Genomic DNA, 24,719 nt, shown 5'->3' with positions numbered 1-24,719 from the left:
CCGGGTGCAGCGCCCAACAAAGATGGCGGAACTCAGGCTCCGGGGGCTTGATGAATCGATACAAGCCCCCGAAGTCGTAGAAGCAGTTGCCTCAGCCGGCAACTGTGAAGAGGAGGAGATCCACCTGGGGGAAATTAGAAAAACCCCAGGTGGAATGGGAATAGTTTGGGTTTGCTGCCCCTTAAAGGCAGCGAACCAAATTATGAAGACGGCCCAGGTAAAGATTAGATGGGCACTCGCGCGCGCAGAATTGCTAGAGGTGCGGCCCCTCCAGTGCTACAAATGCCTGGAGGGGGGGGGGGGCATGTGCGAGCGCGGTGCCCCAACAACACAGACCGCAGCGGTAGATGCTACCGCTGCGGTAAAGAGGGCCATACAGCCAGAAATTGTGAGGCTGAAATCCAGTGCCCGGTGTGCACAGACAGAGGGCTGCCTGCAAATCATAGGACAGGCAGCAAGGCGTGCACACCGGTGCAAAAAGGGAGGAGGGGGGTTCCGCTGAACAAAGCAGTGGACCACCCTCTCCCAAAGCCGGGATCGCCCGTTAAGAAAACAGGAAAGGGGAAGAAACCCCAACAACAACAAGAGGAAATCCCCCCTATATCGATCTCGATGTCGTGACAGAGGAGCCCAAAGAACAAAGGGCTCCAAGGACAAGGGGGGAAAAGAGAGGAGGAGGAGAAGATCCCGGAAGGAGGCGCTAAAAGACAGCGCCTCCGAAGGAATATAATGGATGAGGATCCCGCCACCATGGAGGTGGCGGGACCCGAGTATGAGAAAGCAGGCGAGGATGGCCTGTAAAATTTTACAGGCTAATCTCAACCATGCCAGGGGAGCAAGACCTCTTCGCCCAAAATATGGCGGAGAGGAACTGTGGCCTGGGGATCGTAGCCGAGCCGTACCGCGTGCCTGAAAATAATTGGGCAAGCAGCGCGGACGGCCTGGCTGCGATTACCCGTAGGAACGCGTCAAACTCTCCCCCGATGGAGTTCTTACAGTCGGGGGAGGGTTACGTCATGGTCCAATGGGGGCCCGTCGTCGTAGTGGGCGTGTACATCTCGCCGAGTCTCAGCAAAGGAGACTTCCGCGGGAGATTGCACGTCCTAGAGAGGCAGCTGAGGGCTCGCCGCCCCGCCCCGATAGTGGTCGCGGGGAACTTCAACGCAAAATCTGGCGTTTGGGGTTCCCCGCGCACTGATTGGCGGGGTCGCGAGCTATTGGATTGGGCGGCGCAGTTTGGCCTCGTACCCTGTAATAGGGGGAACGAGGCCACATGTGTAAGGCGGCAGAGCAAGTCAATTGTAGATCTTACTTGGACGACCCGCCCTGCCGCAAAGTTGTTACATGGGTGGAGGGTGTTGACGGAGGTCGAAACTCTCTCTGATCACAGATATATAGAGTTCTCCGTCAATGCCTTCCCTCGAGAAGTGGTGGAGCGCCGCCGATTGAGAGAAGCTGTCTCTCGCAGATGGGCCCTCAAGAAAATGGACCAGGACGCGTTCCTGGCCGCAATTGAGGCTTCGCTGATGGTTCAAGGAGGGGAAATTAGGGGGGACCTAGAAAAACAGAGGGCGTGGCTGCTCAGGATCATAAATGAAACTTGTGATGCAGCCATGCCCAGGGTAAAGAATAGGCCCCCCCCGAAAAGCATATTGGTGGTCGGAGAAAATCGCCGAAGCGAGGCGATCCTCCGACCATGCAAGGAGAAACGTGCAAAGGAGGAAGAGGCTCGAGCGGATAGACTCCGAGGGTTATCAGGACGCGTGGGATGCGTACAAAGAAAGACGTGATACCCTGCGCGTCCTGATCAGGAAAGCCAAGGCGGGAGCCTGGGAGGAATTGCTCTCCTCCCTGGACGAGGATCCGTGGGGGCGCCCTTACCGCATAGTTTTAAACAAACTCAGAGGTGGGGGGCCCCCCATAACGGAAACTTTAGACCCCCAATTTATTGGCCAAGTCGTAAGTACCCTGTTCTCGCTGGAGGAGGGAAACACAAACCCGATTCCGGCGCGGGACTGGATGTGGGACGAGGCGGCCATGGGGGTCACGGGAGGAGAGCTCCAGAAAGCCATCGGGAAGATCAAGAGCGGAAAAGCTCCAGGTCCCGATGGCATACATGGAAAAGTCTGGGCTCTCGCCTACCGGGGTCTGGCAGAACCCATGCGGAGGTTGTATAACGAATGCTTCCGCATGGGCTCATTCCCACGAGAGTGGAAGGAGGCGCATATAGTCCTCCTTCCCAAAGAGGGCAAACCGAGGGATGTGCCCTCGGCGTATAGGCCAATTTGCCTAATAGACGAGGCGGGTAAGATCCTGGAAAGGATCATCGTCGACCGCCTCGTCTACCATTTGTCCCGAAATGGTCCCAATTTAAGCGATGGGCAATATGGCTTCCGCGTCGGGCGATCCACCGTGGACGCGATACTGCGGGTTCGCTCGATTGCGGGGGCCGTTGCGGAGGAAGACGGGGTGTTGTTGGCAGTTTCGTTGGACATTTCCAACGCCTTCAACACCCTGCCATGGCACCGGATCGGGGGGGCCCTGGAATATCACAGGGTTCCCCCGTATCTGGTGTCGATTTTGAGGGACTATTTCAGGGACAGGCAATTGGCCTATACAGACAGAAACGCCGAAGAACAAAGACGTCGTATGTCGTGCGGGGTTCCACAGGGGTCAGTGTTAGGACCCCTAATGTGGAACCTGGAAAACGACGTCGTTCTTCGGACTGCCCTCCCCTCTGGCTGTCACGCGGTGTGTTATGCCGATGACACACTGGTGATGGCTGAGGGGAACTCGTGGGAAGACGCTATCGCTCGAGCCAACTTTGTGGTGAACCGCGTCGTGCGACTCATTCGTCAGATGGGGCTTAAGGTGGCGCCCCAGAAAACTGAGGCCGTCTTTCTTCACGACGGCTCTCATGGGGCGCCACCAGAAGCCCGCATCACAGTGGAGGACACCACCATAGAGGTGGGGACCCATATGAAGTACTTGGGCCTCCACCTCGATGGCAAGTGGACATTCCGCGAGCACTTCCGCCAAATAACCCCCAAGGTGGAGAAGGCAGCAATGGCGCTGCAACGCCTGCTGCCAAACCTTGGGGGCCCGGGCGGAGGTGTTCGCCGACTGTACGCCGGAACAATTCATTCCATGCTCCTGTATGGGAGGAGAGTCTGGGGGCCGCCCGCGGTGCAAAAAATGCCTTAAGGCAATTGCAAAAGCGGGTGGCCAACAGAATATGCCGGGGTTACCGGACAGTGAGCTGGACGGCTGTGGGGGTGCTAGCAGAAGTACCCCCAGTGGAGATGCTCGCCCGCATGTACGCAGATGTGTACAAGCGTACAAGAGAATATCAGCGGGCGGGCGTCCCAATAACCCCTCCGGCGTATGGTGAGAGTCCACGCCCGTCGGGCGCTGATCCAAAGGTGGAAGTACAGCCTCATGGATCCGAGGCTGCCGGGTCAGCGCACCATCGGGGCCATACGGCCCTGTCTAGAAGAATGGCTGGACAGGGCCAAAGATGGGGTGTCCTACCATATGACCCAGGTGCTCACGGGCCATGGATGCTTTGGTGAGTACCTGGGTCGGATAGGAAAGGAGCGCACGACGCGGTGCTGGCACTGCGGCCACGGGTGCGATACCGCCCAGCACACACTGGAGGAGTGTGGTGCTTGGGCGGAAGAAAGAGAGGAACTCGTGGCCGCAGTGGGAGGAGATCTGTCATTGCCCAGTAGTGAGGGCAATGACAGAAAACGATGATGCGCACAGTAATGCTGACAGAAAACGATGATGAGCACAGTAATGCTGCAGAAGCAGGGGCGGAGAGGGGGAGGGAGCGAGAGGGAAGAAGAGGAAGAAGAGGAAGGGACGAGGAGACGGATATGGATGATGGGGACGGGCCCCCTCTTTTCCCGCCGTCGATGGGCTTGCCCATTTGTGGCGGCGGGGATCGGGGGGGGCATGCCACCAATAGAAGGAGAAGGAGGGAGAGGGAAGAGACGGATATGAAGGATGGGGACGGGCCCCCTCTTTTCCCGCCGTCGATGGGCTTGCCCATTCGTGGTGGCGGGGATCGGGGGGGGGGGGTGCGTCCCGAACATACCCGCGTCCAATTTGGACGCGGGATAAGGTCCTCGGGGGGGGGGACGCTTAAGTCCCGGCGCTCCCCCCCTAGGACCTCACGAGAAATGGGGGCGCGGGTGCGTCGATCTCGCTTAGGCGGGGCCGGCGCGGTCGCGCCCCCAAATGGGCAACCTCCCTGGTTGCGGTCAAATCCTAACTCCCAAGGGAGCGGAGGGAGCCGCAACCGGGGAGGCCGGAGGGAGGGGTCGCGCGCCTGTGGTAGTCGCGCACTGCCCGGCCGCATGGGGGGCGCGGCCTCCCTCCTCTTAGACATAGATGCGGCGGGAGCGCCCTCTCACCGGAAGCCGAGAGGCACCGGCGGAAGGGCGCAAACGCTGTAGAGAGGGTCTTTCTTCTTCTGAGAGGGGCCCCCTGGTGAGGGCCTCCGGGGCTGGATGCCGAATCCCCTATCCCTTAGGGAAGGGGAGGGAGCACGACTCCGGAGGGGTGGCGGCTCGAGCGGGATACTCGAGCAGCGGCCCCCCGTTCCCCGAATTGTGGCTCCTTCCACTCCCTATAAGGAGTTTGGATTCGGCCATCAATCCGGGGAACCCTCACCGAAAGGCCTCCTCCAGAAGGGTGGAGACCTTTCTTACGGGTGTGGTGCCCTCATCCCGGCGCCCTTGCGGCGAACCGGTAAGAGGGCCCCACCACCCGCATCGCCCTCCTGGGGGGACCACGTGTAATGGATGCCAAGTTCTTGACTTGGTTTCCTGTGGTCCCCCCGAGCCCCCCTCGGCCGGGCCTTCCTCGCTCCCTTAAAAGTTGGAGGTCGGCTGGCGGTCGAAGGGGGCAGTCGCTGAGATCTTCCCCAGAAGAAAGACCCCAGCCGGGAGAAGGGGCCGGTCGGTAGCTGACCCCGGGCACTAGCCCCGCGATCCGCGCCCGACCAACCCGCTCCTCCTTCCTCCTCGGGGGGGATAGCGTGCGATGGAACACCGAACAGGTTTGGCCTCCTGCTATTCCCCCGGGACCGGTGTCTATGGACTCTTCTCCACAGTCACCGGTCCCTCTTGGAGGAGGACACGTCAGGCGCTACCTCGACGTGCCCCCTCCCCTTCTGCCCCCATAAGGAGCAGGGAGTCGGACCTTCGCCGTGCGGCGGTCCGTACCTCGGCCTCTTGGTCGAGGGCAAACCGCCGGACCCCCAGTCCGGCTCCCTGCACCCGGGGAGAAATGTGCGAGCACACTTCTCCCCCCAGGCGGTGCCCGGCTGGCCGGACGGGACCCGACCCTCCCCTGGTTCCCACCTCGGCGACCTCTTCGCCCAGGCAGCCAGGTCGTCCCTCTCCTCCCGGAATTCGGGGGTGAGAGCGGGTCTTCCCCGCCTCCCCTGTCCCTCTCTCTCTCTCTCCCTCTCCTCCTTCTGCAGCATCACCGCTTCACAGAAGGAGGAGAAGGCTTTCCATGCTTCTTCCGAGGCCACCATCCTCCCCACGATTCCCGGCAGTGACAAGTCTCTGCCGACCACTGTCTTCAACCCCTGCTTCTCTTCCTGCCACGACAGGCACTCCGCCAGCGTGTGCTCGGCGCAGTCCTCCTCACTCCCGCAGTGCACGCACCGCGCCGTGCGCTCCTTCCCTATTCGACTCAGATATCTACCAAAACAGCCATGTCCGGTAAGCACCTGAGTCATCCGGAAAGTGACCCCCCCACTGGCCCTGTCCCACTCTTGTGGCCGTCAAGGTCCTCTGGCCCGGAAGCCTTGGATCTTCAAGGCTCCGGGCCCACTTTCCAATGAGGGACCTTCTAGCGTGGATCCTCAGTATCTGCCGGCTCCGATCGGTCAGCACCGCCCCATCCCTCCTTAGCTCGGATGTACGCCAATAAACTTCAGCGTACATCTCCGCCAGGAGTTCTACTGGGGGGATGCTGGCCAGCACGCCCGCTGCCGCCCAGCTAACCGTACGGTACCCCCTACAAATTCTTCCGGCCACCCGTTTTTGCACCTGGTGCAGACTGTCCTTAATACTGCGGGTGGCCATCACTTTTTCCGCCCATACGGGGGCACCGTACATCAGCAGGCGTGCACGGTGCCGGCATATAATCGGCCAACCCTCCCATCGGGCCCCCCAAGGTTGGGCAGCAGGCGGCTCAGTGCCATTGCTGCCCTCTCCACTCTGGGGGCCAATCGACGGAAATGTTCCCGGAAGGTCCATCGGTCATCCAAATGGAGGCCCAGATATTTGATCTGAGCCTCCACTGGGACAGGGGTCTCCTCCACCTGTATGTTGTCCTTAGGTGGCGCCCCGTGAGATCCGTCGTGTATATATACACGGCTTGTTTTTTGGGGCGCCACCTTTAGTCCCAGTCCCCGAATTGCGCGCACGACGCGGTCCACTGCGAGGTTTGCTCCCGCTCTCGCGTCGCCCCAGTTGCTTCCCCCGGCTATGATGAGCGTGTCATCGGCGTAGCACACCATGCTACAGCCGGGGGGGAGGGCCGTCCGGACGACGTTATCGTATGTGAGGTTCCACAGCAGTGGGCCCAGTACTGATCCCTGTGGAACCCCACACGTCATTCTCTTCTCCCGCACACAGGCCTCTCGGTTTACGTATTCTATATACCTTTCCCGAAAGTAGTCCCGCAGCACGGCTATCAGGTAGGAGGGGACTCTGTGATGATCCAGGGCCTCTCCCACCCGATTCCAGGGCAGGGTGTTGAAGACGTTGGATATGTCCAACGACACTATTAACGCCACCCCGCCCTCTTCCATCACTGCCTCCGCGTCCGAGCGAACTCTCATCACAGCGTCGATGGTCGATCGCTCAGCGCGGAAGTCGTATTGCCTGCCGTGCAGATCGGGATTCTCCCGGGTCAGGTAATGGACGAGGCGTTCGGAAATAATCCTCTCCAAGATCTTCCCCGCCTCGTCCAGCAGGCATATAGGCCTGTATGCGGAAGGCTCGTCCGGCGGTTTTCCCTCCTTAGGAATGAGGACCAAATTGGCCCTCTTCCACTCTGGGGGGACTTTTCCCTCGCGAAGGCATTTATTATACATAGCCCTCATAAGCTTCTCCATCACTGAATAGGCAAGGGCCCAGAGTTTTCCGTGGACACCGTCCGGTCCCGGGGCTTTCCCCCTTTTGATCTTTTTGACGGTGCCCAACAACTCCCCCCTCGTAACCTCCATCTCGTCAGTCCATGTGATTTCCCGGTTGGGAATTGGGTCTCCACGCTGTTCCACCCGAGGAAACAGCGTGTCGACGAGATGGGGATCCATAGACTCGGTCAGCGGGGACGCCCCCTGTTTTAACCTTCTCAGAACCATCTTGTATGGTCGTCCCCACGGATCCGCATCCAGGGACTGGAGCGGATCCCATCCCAGGCCCTTGCCTTTTCCCTCCGTATTTCCAAGCGGAGTTCATCTCTGGCGACTCTGTAGGCTCTCCATTTTTCCTCTTCGTCGCCATTTCCCCTTCTTATCCGCCTTCTGGCTTAACAGGCGGACCTCCTTAGTTCAGCGATCTGCTCTGTCTACCAATAGGCAGCTTTGCGAGGCCGGGACCCAATCAGTGGCATGGATGCCTCACAGGCCTGTACCATGGCGTCCATGTTCCAGGCCGTGTGTCTGGATAGGTCCCATTCCTCGTCCTCCTTCTCTCTTAGCAGTGAGGACGCCAACAGTGTTGCTCTGAAGGCGTCCTCGTCCAGCTTCTTGACAGCCCATCGTCGTCGCTGCGCCTCCCGGACTCAGCGGCGCTCTACGACTTCTTAGGTGGTAACCGACACGGAGAACTCTATGTAACGATGGTCTGATAAACTCTCCATGCCAGCCGCCACCCTTCATTCCCTTATGCGCCCTTCGGCAGAGGGATTAGCCCAAGTCAAATCGACTATGGACTCCCCCTGCGTCCGGACGCATGTGCTGGTCCTCCCCACGTTGACTATTGAGAGTCCCAGCTCCGCCGCCCAGTCCAGCGTCATCTTGCCTCTCCTATCCGTTCGCGGGGAACCCCATACTTCCGACTTAGCATTAAAGTCCCCCGCGACGATAATAGGCCTCGGATGGTGTCTTCTCATACAATCATCCAGGGAGCTGAGCTGTTCTTCGAACTCCCTGGGGCTGCGGTTCGGAGACGCGTAAATACCCGCGACGACGATGGGCCCCCATTCTATCGTTACAAATCCCTCCCCTGTGTCGCGCTTTGTAATTAGGGGGGAGTCTGTAACGTTCCTCCGTACGATCGCCGCGGTGCCGTCGGTGCTTTGTACCCAATTTGGGTTTCCGTCGGGCACTATATACGGCTCCGCGACGATCGCAAGGCCTCCTCCACTCTCCGCGAGGCGATGTAAGAGTAAATCTGGATTCCGCCCCCCTGCGGGGGGTTTCACTTCCGGAAGAGAAGAAAAAGAAAAAATTTAGTAAAATAAAATGTTTATGTCATATAATCTCACGTATTGTCATGTAAACAGAGTTTTGCGCTTATATTAATTATATTATAAATAATAGTATAAATTTTATAGTCTCGGGTTCGATTCCCGATTCAGCGACTTTCGGATCTATATTTTTCTCGCCTATAATTTTACAGGGGGGTTAGAGGGGAGTCGGGAAATAAATCTCGAATTGAGATTATTCCCAAATTAAGTCTTATAATATAAGAATTAGTCTTAGTCAGTGTTGGTCAATAAAATCTTAAACCTTGTATAAATTTTATATTTTTACCATTCCTCCCCTAACTGGACATATTAGATTTGAACAATAAATTCTTTAAATATCGCTAGTAAATTAATCAAAGGATCAATATTGAAATAATCGACCAAACTAGCACAAACTTTTTACTTTATTAAAAGTTACGACGTTTCGACCATATGGTTGTGGTCCTTTTCAAGTACACTAAAATAATACAATTGAAAATTAAACTTATAAATCTAAACGGCTTAAAGATAGTAATATGCATAGAAAAAGAGTACATACGTTATAAATGTGAATAATAGATAAGCATGTTCAAAAGATTCGCTCACACATGTTGTCAATATTAAAGGCGAGAACGTTAAGTCAGTAAGAAACCTTGTCAATAACTAACAATATTAGAAAACTTATTACACGACCTTTATTATTTTATCATAAATATTATTTAAGCTCTCAGTGTCCTTTTGAAGATTAATTGTATTCTTAAATTTTTTGATGTAGAACATTTCAGCAATTTCTCTTTTACGCACATGTTTCTCATTATGTAATATATTGAGTTTAGTCCAATCAAATTCATGTCCATATTTTATTTTGTGTTTACTTATAACAGAGTGATTTGTTACATGTAATTTAATATTTTTAAAATGTTCATTCGTACGAGTCCTTAAATGTCTTTTAGTTTGTCCAATATATGATGCATTACAATCTTTACAGTCTAATTTGTATACCACATTCGTTCGGTCATCTTTATGTAAATTGTCTTTGCCGCGTTTTATTAACATATTTAATTTTTTATTAATTTTATAAACGACGTTCAAACCAACTCCACGTAAAACTCGACATAAATCTTGACTCGTATCTTTAACATATGGGAGTGACAAAAAGGACGTCCTATCGAATTTCCCTTGGTTCAAATCTATATCGTTATTGTGATTGCGATTTTTTAAAAAATTAATTCTTTTTTGTATGTGTCGTTTAATAATGTGTTTAGGGAAACAATTGTTAAGTAAAATATCGTACACTAAATCAATATTACTACAGTGGAATCTATCATGTGATAATAAAATTGCATGATCTACAAGATTATAAATAGTATTGATCTTATATTTTAGAGGATGGTTAGAGAAAAAGTTAATATATCTTCCAGACGAAGTAGGTTTCCTGTACCAATTAGTAATAAGTATATTATCCACGCGAGTGATCGTTGTATTTAGAAAATTAATGGACGAATCAACCTCAATTTCATACGTGAACTTCAGGCGTTGGTGGTAATTATTGAAAGTCACTAATATCTCACTCAATTTTTTACGCGGTATAATGGCAAATATATCGTCTACATATCTATAATATATAGGTACCGTGAAACTTAACGACTCTAAACATTGTGTCTCAAGATCATCCATTACCATATCAGCGAAGATAGGTGATAGGGGGGAACCCATTGGCCGAAAATTTGTATGTACTCTTTTTCTATGCATATTACTATCTTTAAGCCGTTTAGATTTATAAGTTTAATTTTCAATTGTATTATTTTAGTGTACTTGAAAAGGACCACAACCATATGGTCGAAACGTCGTAACTTTTAATAAAGTAAAAAATTTGTGCTAGTTTGGTCGATTATTTCAATATTGATATTAGATTTGGTTGCAAAAATAATTTCGTAATTGCAATAGCGTAAATTATATATATCGGATAGAGAGTGCATCTCTCCCTTTCACGTCACGTCCCCGTCATAACGATAATTTGACCGCTCGGCAGAAGCGATCTGATAATATTTTCCTTATTACGCGAAACTCGCCACTAATTGTAAGTTTAAATTAAAAAGATATTCTACGAGTCCAGTGGATCAGGCGATGCCAAGTAGAAAAGCCGAATCGATGCGAATGTTATCGGTGACTTTACCAAAGTAGTTGAGTGATGATAAAAAAAGAAGGACGGACGCGAATAAATGAGTTGAAGAGGTCATCGCCGACCTACATTGAAGCGAGTGTTTACTTTTCATTGATCATTGACGTTAAAGATTCTTGAAAGAGTTCTCCATTCTATCAAATACGAAGTAAAATGTACTTTAAATTTTTAATACATTTTGTAAATAAAGAATTAAAACTTGACTAATTTTGACAATTTTTTGTGGGCAATTTGCAATTAATTTAATTTTGTTATATATAGATTAAAGAGTATATATTATATATAATTACATATTATATATAATTTAACATTTATTTATATTTTCTGTTTTCTCACAGTTTAAAAAAAACTAATAAATTAATATTTTTTATATAAACTAAGAGAGCTAAGACTATTTAATATTTTAAGCAATAAAAAATAATGTAAAAAGCATATAGTTGAGAGATCTTCTCTTTAATATTTTTTGAATAAACTTGTTGGCTTTAAAATCTAAATTTATTTGCATCCTAAAACTTGCGCTGTCAGAAGCTTCAAAGGTGCATAAATCCTGTTGCAAATCTCTGTTCGTTAATTATGATCGAGAGTTATTGTCACCGATTTTGTAAAAATCTTCGACACGTATGCGACGCAGCGCACATTCGTCAAAGTTAAAAGGCCGGCGCAGAGCCAGCGTGGCATTGGATCCATGCCGCTATAACTTAGAGTAAAAGGCAATAGTTAGCAGCAGAGCAGCAGCAGCAGCAGTATTTCCCTGTCACTGGCAGCGACCCATATGCGCTTGTTCATTTAGGGGTACCTGCATATAAACCCGCCATGAGCACCGGACACGCGGTGGACACGTGTGTGGGCATAGATGCGTTCTCCCGAATCATACTTGGACGTTCGATACTCCGCGGATATCGAATGAGAAGGCGGAACGCATCGCAAATGACGAAAGGGTAGATTAATCGCAATCGGATTGTCGCGAGCAGATTACACGTTTGTCATCCCGTGGGCTCCACGTCACTGGGTGCTGTACGTTATCGTTTCCGCCACTATCTTACAAACTGTAGGTTTAATTTATGCGCTGAAATGTCAACCAATGCAGTGGCGATGCAATGCCAAGTATATAAAAAAACTAAGACTTTGTAACGACGCCCCCCCGCATCGTTCCCGACCGTCCCCCCGTCGGAAGGCTGCGCCCGGCGAACACCGGCCGGGCAGGGCAGCAGGCGCCGAGCGCCCATTTTTAACGCTAAACCGTTAAACACGGTTATCGGTACGAAAATGGTCCTGGCTACGCGGACGCCCGACCCGCGCCGGAAAGAGCTGATCGTCGATGCCCCACTCCTTATCCTTCGATCCCGCATCCGATCCCGTATAAAAAGGAGAGCTTGTGATAAGAGAGCTCTCAGATACCGTTCCAACTCCGCCGTACCGGAGAATTCTTCCGCCCGGAATAAGAGACCGAGGTAGACGAGTACGCTGCCTCTGCGGAGATAATCTCCGTGCTCCGAACGTCCGGCTTCCGCTTCCACCGTTCCCCCGACTTCGAGGTAGAGTGTCCTCTGTCTCACCCGAGATATTCTCGGGAGTCCGGGGTTCCGACCGCGCCCCGCAAAAAGCGCGCTGACGGCGCGGTGGAGCTCCGCCGCCCTCGTCGAGGTTTCTCGACCGTCAGTGCGTTCCTACCTCCGCACCCCATACGGACGGCCGTGACACGCCGAGCTGTCGCGTCATTAAACAGATCATGGTCCGCGTAATCCTGCAGACAAAGCGGCCGACTAATACGCGCGCCGTCACATTGCGCTCTCTTCGATATATCGAAGAGAGCGGCCGCTCGCGCCGACGTGTGTTTATACACGTACCGAGACCCTCGCAGACGGCAACACCGGCCGCCCCGTCGCGCCGCGCCGACCCCGCGCCTAGCCGTCGCGTCAACACGATCCGCGCCGCGAGCCTACACCGACACACACACTCTCACCTAGCCTATACGCACACGCGCCGCGACAAATTAAAGACCCGTATCATGCGCCGAGGTCTTTAATGACAGGCGTTACACACACAAACACGGACACTTGTAAATACTGACACATATATTAAATAAACTGCATCTATTATATTAAATACCACGTTCGTTGTCTCATCCGTTCACGAGCCCTGATCCCGACCGAGTTATTTCGAGCTCGCGAAAAGCGACCGTTACAACTTTAATGAGGCTTTTTAATGTAAAATAATATATTTTACTTTCAATAAATCTCTTTGCCTTCATAAAGATATATAGAGATGTCGTACTACTATATTCAGCATATCACCGAAAAGATATTAAAATAAGAAAATCGGAATTTATATTTATTGTATTATGAGAGCAGTCGCCCGGCAAGCGAAAGGTCTCGGGTTCGATTCCCGATTCAGCGACTTTCGGATCTATATTTTTCTCGCCTATAATTTTATAGGGGGGTGAGAGGGGAGTCGGGAAATAAATCTCGAATTGAGATTATTCCCAAATAAGGTCTTATAATATAAGAATTAGTCTTAGTCAGTGTTGGTCAATAAAATCTTTAACCTAGTTTATTGTATTATGTTATGATATGGACTTTCGTTTCCGGTTTAGACTGTAACGGGCGTGTGACAGATGTGAGTGACAGTAAGAGGAGTCTTGGGAGAGAAAGAGTGTGAATTCGGAGTGAGAGGCGAGTGAGAGAGAGAGAGAGAGGAGGTGGGTAACAGGGAAAGTGGGGAGAGCTGAGAGAATAGGAGAGAAAGGGTGTAAAGTGGAAGTCTTAGTTAAGGATAGGAACCAAGGTTAGGAAAGTAACGGAAAGAAAGGAGCAGGTAAGCATAGACAGTTGAGAGAGTAGAAGGGAGAAGGATAGAGTAGTGAGGCTAGGGTCTTATAGAAGGCGCCACGAGAGTTGGGCATAGAATAGAAAGTGAGAAGTGATAGGCGTACAGAGAGACAGAGAGTGAGATGGCGTCAGGAGTGAAACCAATAAAGGATCAAGAGAAGGAGAGAAGGGGTAGTGCAGGAGATATAGCCGATTTATTTAAGAGGTAAAGAGAGAACGAGAGTATAAGGAAAGAAGAGGAGGCAGTCGCGAAAAGAGTTGGGGGATCACTGGAGAAAGAAGGGAAGAGAGAAGAGATGATAGGGGAATGGGGGAAGAAATTAAGGGAGGAACTGAAAAAAGACTGGATGATAGGAGTAAAGATGATAGGGGAAGAAATCAAAGGGGAGATGAAAGAAATAAAGGAGATAATTGCAGGGCAAGGGAGGGAAATAAAAGAGGAGTTGGAGAAATTGAAAAAAGAATGTAGAGAGAGAGAAGGGAAGTGGGAAAAAGAAAGAAGAGAGATGACGGAAAAAATAGGAGAATTAGAAAAGAGGATAGGGGTGATAGAGAGAGGGGAGAGGGGAGGTAAAGGAAAAAAAAGAGAAGAGAGAGAGGACAACGGTGAAAAAGCAGGGGGAAAAGGTAGGATAGAACAAAGATTAAAAAAGGTAGAGAATAGGATGGAAGGTAAAGAGAGAGAGAAGAAAAGAAACATAGTGATCAAAAGAATAAAAATGGACAATGAGGATGTAAAAGGAGAGGCGGAGAAAATAATGAGGGAGATAGGAGTGGAAGCGGAGATCGTAGAAATTAGGAAAGTAAGGGCAACACAAGAGGGGAGAAGTATAGTAATAATTAAGCTGGAAAGCACAGAGCAAAAGAGACAGGTGATGGAGAAAAAGAGGAGGATAAAAGGTAGAGAGGAATGGATAGATGAAGACTTAACATGGGAGGAAAGAAGAGGCAGATGAAAAATGAGAGAGATAGCAAGAAGGGAGGGCAGAGAAGGGAGGAGAGTATGGTTAGGGAAAAAGGGCATGGGGATAGACGGGGAATGGTGGAGGTGGGACGAAGAGGAGGAGGAATTAAAAAATGAGAAAGGGGAAATAAGGAAAGGGAAGGTGGGAGAGACGGAAATGGAGAAAGAAAAGGGGGAATAGAGAGGGGAGTGGAGGGGGAGGAAGAGAGAAGAAGGAGGAGAGGAGAGGGAGGTGGAGGAGGAAGCAGGAGATAAGGAGAGAGGTAAGAGAAAGAATAAGGATGGGAATCACTGGGGGATCGCATTTTGGAATGTAGCAGGATTAAAGAATAAGGATAGGGATTTTTAGAGAAGAATAGAAAAATGGGAGGTAATGATATTCATAGAAACGTGGATAGACAAAAAAGAATGGAAGAGGGTGAAGGAGAAACTGCCGAAAGGATATAAATGGGGGATACAATACGCGCCGAGGAGGAATAAGAAAGGTAGAGCGATAGGGGGAATGATAATGGGAATAAGGTTTCCTTATCTTTCGATAAGATCATAGAGATTAAGCAGGCGGAATGGAAAAAAGAGGGAAGTGACAGGGAAAATGAAGGTGGGAAAAGAAAAATGGAGAGTAGTGGGAGTATATGTAAACGGAGACATGGAGAGGAAAGTGCAGGAGATGAGAGAATGGCTGGAAGAAGAGGAGAAAGACGGGACAAGAACTATAATAGGAGTAGATTTTAACGCGAGAACAGGAGAAACAGGGGGGAGGATAGCTATAGAGGAAATTGAGGAAGGAGAGGGAGAGGATAGGAATAGGAGTTCGAAAGATAAGAAAATTAATAAAGAAGGGAGAAGATTAGTAGAAGTATTGGAGAAAGCGGGATGGAGCATATTAAATGATAATATGAAAGGGGACGAAAAGGGAGAGTACACGTATGCAGGAGGTAAAGGAAATACGGTAATTGATTATGTAATAGGAAATGAAAGGATGAGAGAGAAGGTAGGGAGATTAGAGATTGGAGAAGAAACCGATTCGGATCATTATCCAGTAATTTGCTGGATCAGGGAAATGAAGAATGAAAGGAAAGAGAAACCTAGAAAGGGGAATAAGAGGGGGGGCTGGAATGAGGAAAGAAGGGAGGAATTTAGAAACAGAATAGAAAGCAGTGAAATAAATTTAGAGGAGACAAGGATAAATGTAAATAAAGAGGTAGAAAGAATAAATAGAAAGGTGAGAAAGGTTTTGGATGAAAGTGGTGAGAAAGAGGGGAGCGGGGAGAAAAGACATAGAGGATGGTGGGATAAGCAATGTAGGGAAAGGAAAAGAGAACTAAGACAGGAATTTAGAAGGTGGAGGAAAGAAAGAGGGGAAGGAGAAGGGTACAGGAAAATGAGAAAGGAGTATAAAGAATTATGTGAAGGAAAAAAGAAGGAGGAAAGAGAGGGACTGATAAGGGAGATAGGAGAAGCGAGAACAGAAAGTAAGGTGTGGGAAATAGTAAACAGAGAAAGAAGGAAAAGGAAAATGATTAGTGAGGAAATACAGATTGAAGAGTGGAAGGAATATTTCATGGGGCTACTGGGGAGGGTAGAAGAAAGAGTCATGAAGGGGCAGGAAGGAGGACAGAGGAGAAGACAGGAAGTAGAGGTAGGGTGGGAGGAGGTGAGAAAAGTAATAAGGGAACTAAAACTGAACAAGGCGACAGGGATAGACGAGATACCGAACGAAGTGTGGAAATACGGAGGGGAGAGAATAGAAAGATGGGTATGGGAAATATGTAGGAAGGTATGGAAAGGAGAAAGATGACCGGAAGGATGGAAAGAAGGGATTATTGCACCGATAGTGAAAAAGGAAGAAGGAGAAAGAGTGGAAGAGTATAGAGGGGTAACATTATGCAAGATATATACAGCGATTTTAGCAGAGAGGTTAAGGGAAGAAGTGGAGGGAAAAAGGATTATACCGGAAAATCAAGTAGGATTTAGGAAAGGCAAAGGAGTAATGGACAACATATACGTACTAAATTACATAATACAGAGGCAGATAAACAGAAATAAAGGGAAGCTAGTATGTTTGTTCATAGATTTAAAAGCGGCGTTTGATTCAGTAAATAGGAGAGTTTTGATAGAAACTTAAGAGAGAGAGGGATAAGAGAGGGATTGGTAGAGACGATTGAAGAGGTGTTAAGGGATACGAAAAGCAGAATAAAGATAAGAAGGGAATTGAGTGAAGAGTTTTGGCAAAGCAGAGGAGTCAGGCAGGGGTGCCCATTGAGCCTAGCATTATTTAATATCCTGATAGCAGATTTGGAGGAGATGGTAAAAGGAAGGTGGGGAGGAGTCAGGTTAGGGGATAGGAAGATATACACGTTAGCGTATGCAGATGATATAGTACTAATGGCGGAGGAAGAAGAGGAGATGAGGGCAATGATAGTGAGAATGGAAAGATATTTAGAAGGAAAAGATCTGGAATTAAACGTAGGGAAATTTAAGGTGATGGTATTAAGGAAAGGGGGAAGAAGGAAAAGAATAAAATGGAGATGGAAAGGAAAGGTGATAGAGGAAGTGAACAAGATGAAATATTTAGGATATGTATTCAAGGCAAATGGAAGGCAGGAGGAGCATATAAGGGACAGAATAAGAAAGGCAATGGGAGCTATGAGATAGGTGTGGGGGATAGGAAAGAGAAAATTTGGAAAGGATATAGGAAGGAGATTATGGTTATTCGACACCTTAGTATGGACGGTGTTAGGATACGGAGCAGAAATATGGGGATGGAAAGAGAGAGAAGGAATAGAAAGGGTGGAGGAAAAATTCTTAAGATGGACGCTAGGAGTTGATTGGAGAACGCCAGGATACATGATAAGGAAGGAAATGCAAAGGAATAAGCTGAGAGGTAGGGCAGCAAGAAGGGCATGGAATTTTGAGAAGAGGATGAGAGGAAAGGAGGTGAGTAGCGAGGGGATGTATGGAGGAAATAAGGAAAAGGGAGGGGAAGGAAGGGAAGGTATCAGAATGGGAAAGAGAGAGGATAGAATTCCTTAGAGGGAAAGGAGTGGAAATGAAAGAATGGGAAGGGGAGGAAAGAGAGGAGATGCAGGAATATGATGAAGTGCTGAAAGGAGATATAGAGGCGCAGAAAGAGGAGAGAAGAATTAGGATTGAGGAAGCGAAATACAACAGATGGTATAAGAGAATAAAGGAAGAGGGATTACCAAAATATTTGAAAAAAGGATGGACGGAAGTAAGGTGGAGAAGAGTAGCAAGATTTAGGCTGGGATGTGAAATGGGGGAGAGCAGATATTGGGAAGAAGAGGAGAAAAGAAAGTGTAGGATATGTGGAAGGGGGGAGAAAACATGGGAGCATGTGTGGGAAGAATGCTGGGAAGGAGAAAGACAGAAAGGAGGATGGCAAGAGGTAGTAGAAAGAATTTTAGGAGAGGAAGGAGAGGGAGAAGAATGGATGAAAGAAGTAGAGAGAATGAGAGAAAAACAAGAAGGAAAGAGAAGAAGAGAGATTGTGGTAGATTGTGGTAGAAGGAGAAGAGGAATGAGAATGAGAGAGAGAGGGAGAGGGGGGAGAGAGGAAGGAAATGGGGGAGGAAATAAGGAAGGATGGTTAAAAAAGGAAAGTAGGAAAAGAGAAAATTAAAGAAAGTATGCAGTAAAGAACCGGGAGCGGAGGTCCAGATAGGATAAATTAGAGTAGGATAGCGAAGTGTGTATGTATGTAGGTAGGGACAGAAGAGAGAGCAAAATAAAAAGCGTAAAGAATAAGTAGAATAAATAGAGTGTAAGTTAGCATTAAGTTAGCATTAAGGTAAAGAAAATGTACAGAATTGTAACCCTTAGGGGATCAATAAAGAGACTTAATAATAATAATAATGTTATGATATTTACAAAAAAACGAGAGAATTATTTCTTTAATGATATTTACTAATTTAAATACATCTCATATTGTGTTTTAAATTCTGTAGATAATATTGTTATTATTATAATTTTTAGATTAAAAGAACGAAATAACATACGAATCAATGAATCAGATAATTTAAATATTAGTCAGAAAAGTCTCAAAGAGTTGAAAAATTGCTAATACTGCAGTGTCGATAGATGATGTGCTTTACATTATTGTTGCATATGCATTTTAATATTCTAGATTCTATTTCAAAAAATATAAAATAGAAATATTTTTAATAGAATTTTTATAAATATTTAATAGAATGTTTATAATAATTATAAGATTCGTGTATATAGATAGGTAAAAATTATTTTAACATGTTTAAAATATTTGTAAAGTTATTTAAATTTCTAATATCAAAGATTTAAATAAATTAGATTTCCATAATTTGAAAATGAAACTCACCTACAAGCTATATCTTGATGTTGATGAGAGAGTTTGATGTCCGTAAAGTTCATCCTGAAAGAGAAGCTGACAATAAGTACCTAAAACATTGCATTATCACGAGTGGGTCACCAGTAACATTGATCCCTTCTTTATTCCAGATACCAGCCATACTCTGTATTTATAATATCCAATAATAGCAATCATTCTCTTGTATCTTTGTCTTATGTGTCTCATAATATTACATTGACGAATTATTTTAGAACCCGAGTTAACCGATTGTCGCGCGCAATGAAAAAGATTGACTTCCCATTTTCTACTATTGTCTAGGTCTAAATTGTTAGCAGATTGTTTGAAAATTGATGTCTTTCTCTTTTGTCACGTGTACATACCTATGACATCGTTTGTGGTTCTTAGTACTTTGATAATAATACCCTCATAATAAATCACTGTTAAGCGGATTTTAAATCGGTCTCAACGCGAATATGATCGAAAACGAGAGTCTGAACGATTCTGTCTTTTTCCACTTCGAATGTAATTCCTGCTCGAAATCACCATTGCCTATTTCGATCGATCGCTATTTCTCGTCATTTTGAAGCACAATCGTCAAACAATTCCCGATCATCATTAACGTTAATGCATTCCCGCGAACGAGTGCAACGAACCTGAGGAGTACGTCTTATAAGTTAGCGGAAAATAAGTTTAAACAATGCCGGAAAATCATAAAATAGCGTACAAAATTACTAGATAGAGGTATTTTCCTATAGTAAAACAAAATAATATGTTTTTGGACACAAAATTATTGAAAATTAATTTTTATTTAATTAACATTTAATTTTATAATTCAACATTCAATTAATTATTATAATTAATTTAACATTCAATTTTATAATTTATTTAAAACATATATTAATAATTGGGGATCTGACCTAAAAGTATTAGGTATTATTTTTTCTTTGTTTCTTAAATCATCATATTCAATCCATGTTTTGTTTTCATAATGAAAACATAATGTTGTAAAATGTCCGGAGTCAGATTTGATTTGATGTGGCCCTTTATAATTAATTACTTCAGAAAGTATATAGGTATTTATTTGCTTATCAATTAATAATTTTAATTGCGTGGGTAAGTCTTTTAATCTGAAGTATCTTTCTCTTCTATCTATATATTGTACGTTTCGATAAAAATCAGCGGACCTAAAAAAAATATATATTAAATAAATAAATAAATATTAATTATATAATTAATATAATAATTAAATAAATATATATACAAATTATATAATTAATATAATAATTAAGTAACTAAATAAAATATAAATTATAAATTTATTTAACTGTATTTATAGTATTACGTTTTTTTGTACAGCCATTTGAGCAGAATATTTCTTGTTCAATGCTCGCGCAGTCGATCATTGTTTTACTCGTAATGTAGCCAACGCTACAACAATAATTAATTTTATTTATTTTGCCTTGAACATTTGGGGTAAATAAACTGGACAAAATCTCAGCTCGCATTTTGTTGTTTTTTTGTAATTTTTCTAATATAAAATATTTTTCTTTTCCATTTGTTACGTCCGGCGGACTCCACGATTCTTTTCTTTCCCACGACCAAGGCGAAGTTTGTTGTTAGGTAAATAAAAAGGAAGAAAAGAGATAATAATAATCTAAGCGGGACGTATATAATAAAACGAAAACGTGCCCAGCGAAACGGACAGCTGCAGATATCGTGAGCGACCGATAAATATTACAAAATCGGTAAATAAAAAAGACCAGGCGAAAGCGGATTCTTGCCGACACCCTCGCGAATAATAAGTTAAAATCACAAAACGGGAAAACACAACGACGGCGAGAGCGGGCCGAAAGCGAGCCCACCTTTGAGGGGAAAACTAGAACAACGAATTGATAAAATGGATTAAACGTGCCAAGCGAAGCGGGACCGCAGCGGAAACTCTCGCGAGAAACCGACAAACATTGTAAATCGGGAAAACACAACGATGGCGGGAACGCGCCGAAAGCAAATCCTTCCCTAGTAAGATTAGGGGAAAACAAATAATGAAAACGAAAGTGTGCAAAATAAGATAGCACACCTGCGGGTATTCTCGCGAGGAAGCGGCGAAAAATATAAAGATTAAAAAGATGCCACACGCATCGCCTCTCAGCAAACAAGCTCTAAGCCACACGTGAGGACAATAAAGCGAGAACCCGCCGATAAAAGCGGCACTAACAAACGCCAAATATCGCGATATAGGAAAAACTAACAACAAACACCGCCGCCGATATCGAAATCTCGAGACATCCCCGTTTTTGGGAAGCGAACTCCGATTCGTAAACGACTGCAATAAACTTCCGATTCGTAGATCCTTGCAACGCACCCCATAGAAGGGGAAAGGAAAAATACTAAAAAATGCAATTACGAGTTTCTATTCGCGGGATTTTGTTAAGAGGTCGGAACGGAGGGCGTGAACCAAAAAACTGAATATAAACGCGAATCGCACAGCGGAGCGACACTTACCGTGTTCGTACAAGCACCGACAAGTTCTATTCACGTACAGCTCAAAAATCGTAATTCGCGAGTGGTAATAAGTGCGATTGATCACCTACAAGACCAGCCAGAGTCAGAACCAGAACCAGAAGCAGACGAAAAGAAATATACTACGCTCACTACAAGTAGTAAGTCTATTTTTTATCTCACCCTACTAAAAGGAGTTCTTGGACAAATAATATCATTTAATGTCCAACAGACGTTATAGAAAAGTTCGCATTAAACCCCCTCGTCCTCAAGCTCTCCTTATCACCGTCGGGTTCCCTGCATAATTGCAGTGAGAGCTCCTGATCTCACGGGTTCCCTGCGTAATTGCAGTGCGAGCTCCTGATTTTGCGGGTTCCTTGCATAACTGCAGAGTGAGCCCCACTACCTCTTCTTATCTCGCGGGTTCCCTGCATAACTGCAGAGTGAGCCCCACGACCTCCCCTTATCTCGCGGGTTCCCTGCGTAACTGCAGAGTGAGCCCCACTACCTCTCCTTATCTCGCGGGTTCCCTGCATAACTGCAGAGTGAGCCCCACGACCTCTCCTTATCTCGCGGGTTCCCTGCGTAACTGCAGAGTGAGCCTCCTTGACTTCCCCCACCATACTAACGAACAGAATTATAGAAGTGCAAACTTTTCAATAATATATATATATATATATATATTAAATAAATATTGAAGTTATAAAAACATATTGAGCAAATATTATATCCATGAACTCCCTCGAAGACTCGCTTCTTATCATTGTCATTATTTAGTGAAAACCCAGCAGCATTCAAAAAGGGTTATAAAACACTCGCGAAATCGGCGGAATCGACGCTTGAGGCGAGAAGTGGCTCGGGCTACGGCTGACTCATTCCCGGACGATAGTCCAACTCAAGACTTGTTAGAGCGCTTAATCACCGAACATATTAACATAATTAATAAGCACAGCGGGAATAGAAACCCTAACACTCCCCATTACCCTTCGGTTTCCTCTCCAGAGCCATCGCGCATTCAATCTCCAGCACCTCAGAACCACCTTCCCTCTCCCTGTCTCAGTCGCTCTCCTTCCCCCTCAACCCCCGACATAGAGTGTGGCGAAAGCTGCACGTGCCAAGAAGCGGAAGAATCTCGCACTAATTACACTAACGCCTTCAACTTCTTAAAGGCATACATCGGGCGAATTCCTTTCTCCCACGAGAACCAATGCTATAAATGGCTACTCGAAACTTTCCCCATCTTAGATCTCCCTCTCCCACGAGGAACTTATTCCTGCGGTCCTGAGGAGCCAGACGAAGAGCAGTTCATGCGAATCATGGCAGGAAGTCTCCCAGGTACCCTCATCCCCATGTTTACTCCTATCCACCCCAATCCTATCGGATTCCCCGCCGACATCCTTCAAGCTTTCCTTCCCCCCTCCACTATTGAAATTTCCGAAATTAAATAAATAAAAAAAAAAGAAAAAAAATAAACCCACCCACACATACTCTCACGTACACTCTAAAATTTATTTTTATCTAATTATTAAAATGAAAAATTATTGTAATAACCAATCGGGACCATAATATATTTAGACAATAAACTCTCCCCCCTTCATGTCCCGATTGATGACCTCCGTACTTATAACACCCGCGAAACACACACACACACCTATTTATAGATTAAATCCCGCTCGCGAGTTAATTGTTACTTATGTATCCGTCTTTTCACCGTTTTTATTTATATGAATAAAACTTAATTTTATTATGAACTCGCGTTTAATTAATTGATTAACCCGCTCTCATTACCTCCGTCCAGAGATCGCACTAAGGTCCCATCCCGCGCAAAAGAGATTAAATTCTCTTGCCGAAAAGGGACCATCGAGCGAACGCCCTTTAAATAGCGTAAGAGCGATCCTCGCGGTCGTTGACCTATTTGGGGCCTAAACACGTTCGTTCGGGTCGAACTAACGCACTACCTGGCATTGTTCGACTTAAGTAGTTACGTCCTTCCTTTCGACTCTTCCTTCCTTGAGTCTGGACGTAACACATTTATCTGTCATAAAAGTTCGAATATGTTTCGTGTCATAATACGCAATCAAAAGAGATTGACCTAAACTATCAAATGCGCATGTATTTATTACTTTTACTGATTTGTCTTCTAATTTTATTTTTTGAAGGTTGTTGCCATTTTTTAAGATGGGTACATTTTGTTTTGGTTTTATAATTTTATTTTTTATTTATATTTCACATTTGTATTTTATTTTTCAGACTCATCTAAATTTATATTGTTGAAATCAGTTGTGTGCCTTTTTCTTTTTTGGTCGTTTATTCGAAGTTTTGATTCTTCAATTCTGAAATGTCCTGACTTGTGATAGGATATATTTTAATATAATGTGGCCCTTTATAATTAATTACTGTTGTAAGTACATGTGTGTTCTCTTGATTATCAATTAATATTCGGAATGCACACGAAAGGCGATATAAATAATTATTACCTGTTGTGTGCCTCGGGTAAGGCATAGGGGTCGCGTCGAATTTGAGATTGGGATCTCTAGATGTCAGGGTTGTCCGGTCCGGGATCTTATATATTATGAATAAACTGTAGATCTTCGTAGAAATATACTTGATTTTTATTTAAATTGTTTACACTTTTATTTAACTTTTATCTCAGTTAGAGTACTCGCGCTCGCGTCGTATCCTTGAATGGTTTAGGATTACGGTCGTTCGGCGACGTTTGTATAACTTACAAGTAACACTACTCAAGTGCCATTCGCCGATATTCTTGAAACTTTGCACACACGTAGTACATCGAAAAACATTAAACACGTGTTTTTTTATTTTGGCTAACAAAGCGTTTTAAGGTCGGGTATAGTACCACTATCTTGCCTTCACTGGTCGGGTATAGTACCACTATCTTGCCTTCACTGGCTGGGTAGACCTTCCCATTGCCTTTAGTTTCCGCCATTTGGATGCGTCATATTGAATTTTTCATCCGCCACCTCTAGATTGATATAACTGTTGCCAAAATCGTAATCATGTATCTAATAAACTTCGCAAGTGGCGTTAAATAAAGTTTTTGAAACTTCTGCGATTTTGTCCACCATTTTGTATTTGCCATTTTGAATCTCGTTAAACTAATGTCAAAATCGTCATTAGCGATCTCAAAAACACGCAGACAATGGGAAGGTCTACCAGCCAGTGAAGGCAAGATAGTGGTACTATATACCCGACCAGTGAAAGCAAGATAGTGGTACTATACCCGACCTTAAAACGCCTTGTTAGCCAAAATAAAAAAACACGTGTTTAATGTTTTTCGATGTATTACGTGTGTACAAAGTTTCAAGAATATCGGCGAATGGCACTTGAGTAGTGTTACTTGTTAGAACGTTCGGCGGGTCGCGTATGTTATTATCTTAGCGACGGCGTTACATTTAATTCGGTTCT

The 24,719-nt window shown here is 46.0% G+C and overlaps 1 protein-coding gene across 1 annotated transcript; it reads left to right on the top strand.

Moving 5' to 3' along the window:
* Positions 1-824: 824 nt before the first annotated feature.
* LOC145935618 (uncharacterized) lies at positions 825-1,790 on the top strand. Its single transcript, XM_083037104.1, has one exon. The coding sequence runs from the start codon at positions 825-827 to the stop codon at positions 1,788-1,790; it is 966 nt and encodes a 321-aa protein (XP_082893230.1).
* The last annotated feature ends 22,929 nt before the right edge of the window (positions 1,791-24,719 follow it).

The sequence above is a fragment of the Prenolepis imparis genome, unplaced genomic scaffold, assembly GCF_030444845.1.
Source record: "Prenolepis imparis isolate NDT839.2.m4 unplaced genomic scaffold, iyPreImpa1.0 SCAF_4, whole genome shotgun sequence".
Taxonomy (NCBI): Eukaryota; Metazoa; Arthropoda; class Insecta; order Hymenoptera; family Formicidae; genus Prenolepis; species Prenolepis imparis.
Note: the sequence above shows the minus strand (reverse complement) of the source record. Positions and strands in the feature narration are given on the sequence as shown.

Coding starts and splice junctions, on each gene's coding strand:
- LOC145935618 (XM_083037104.1), top strand. CDS start 825: ATGCCAGGGGAGCAAGACCTCTTCGCCCAAAATATGGCGGAGAGGAAC.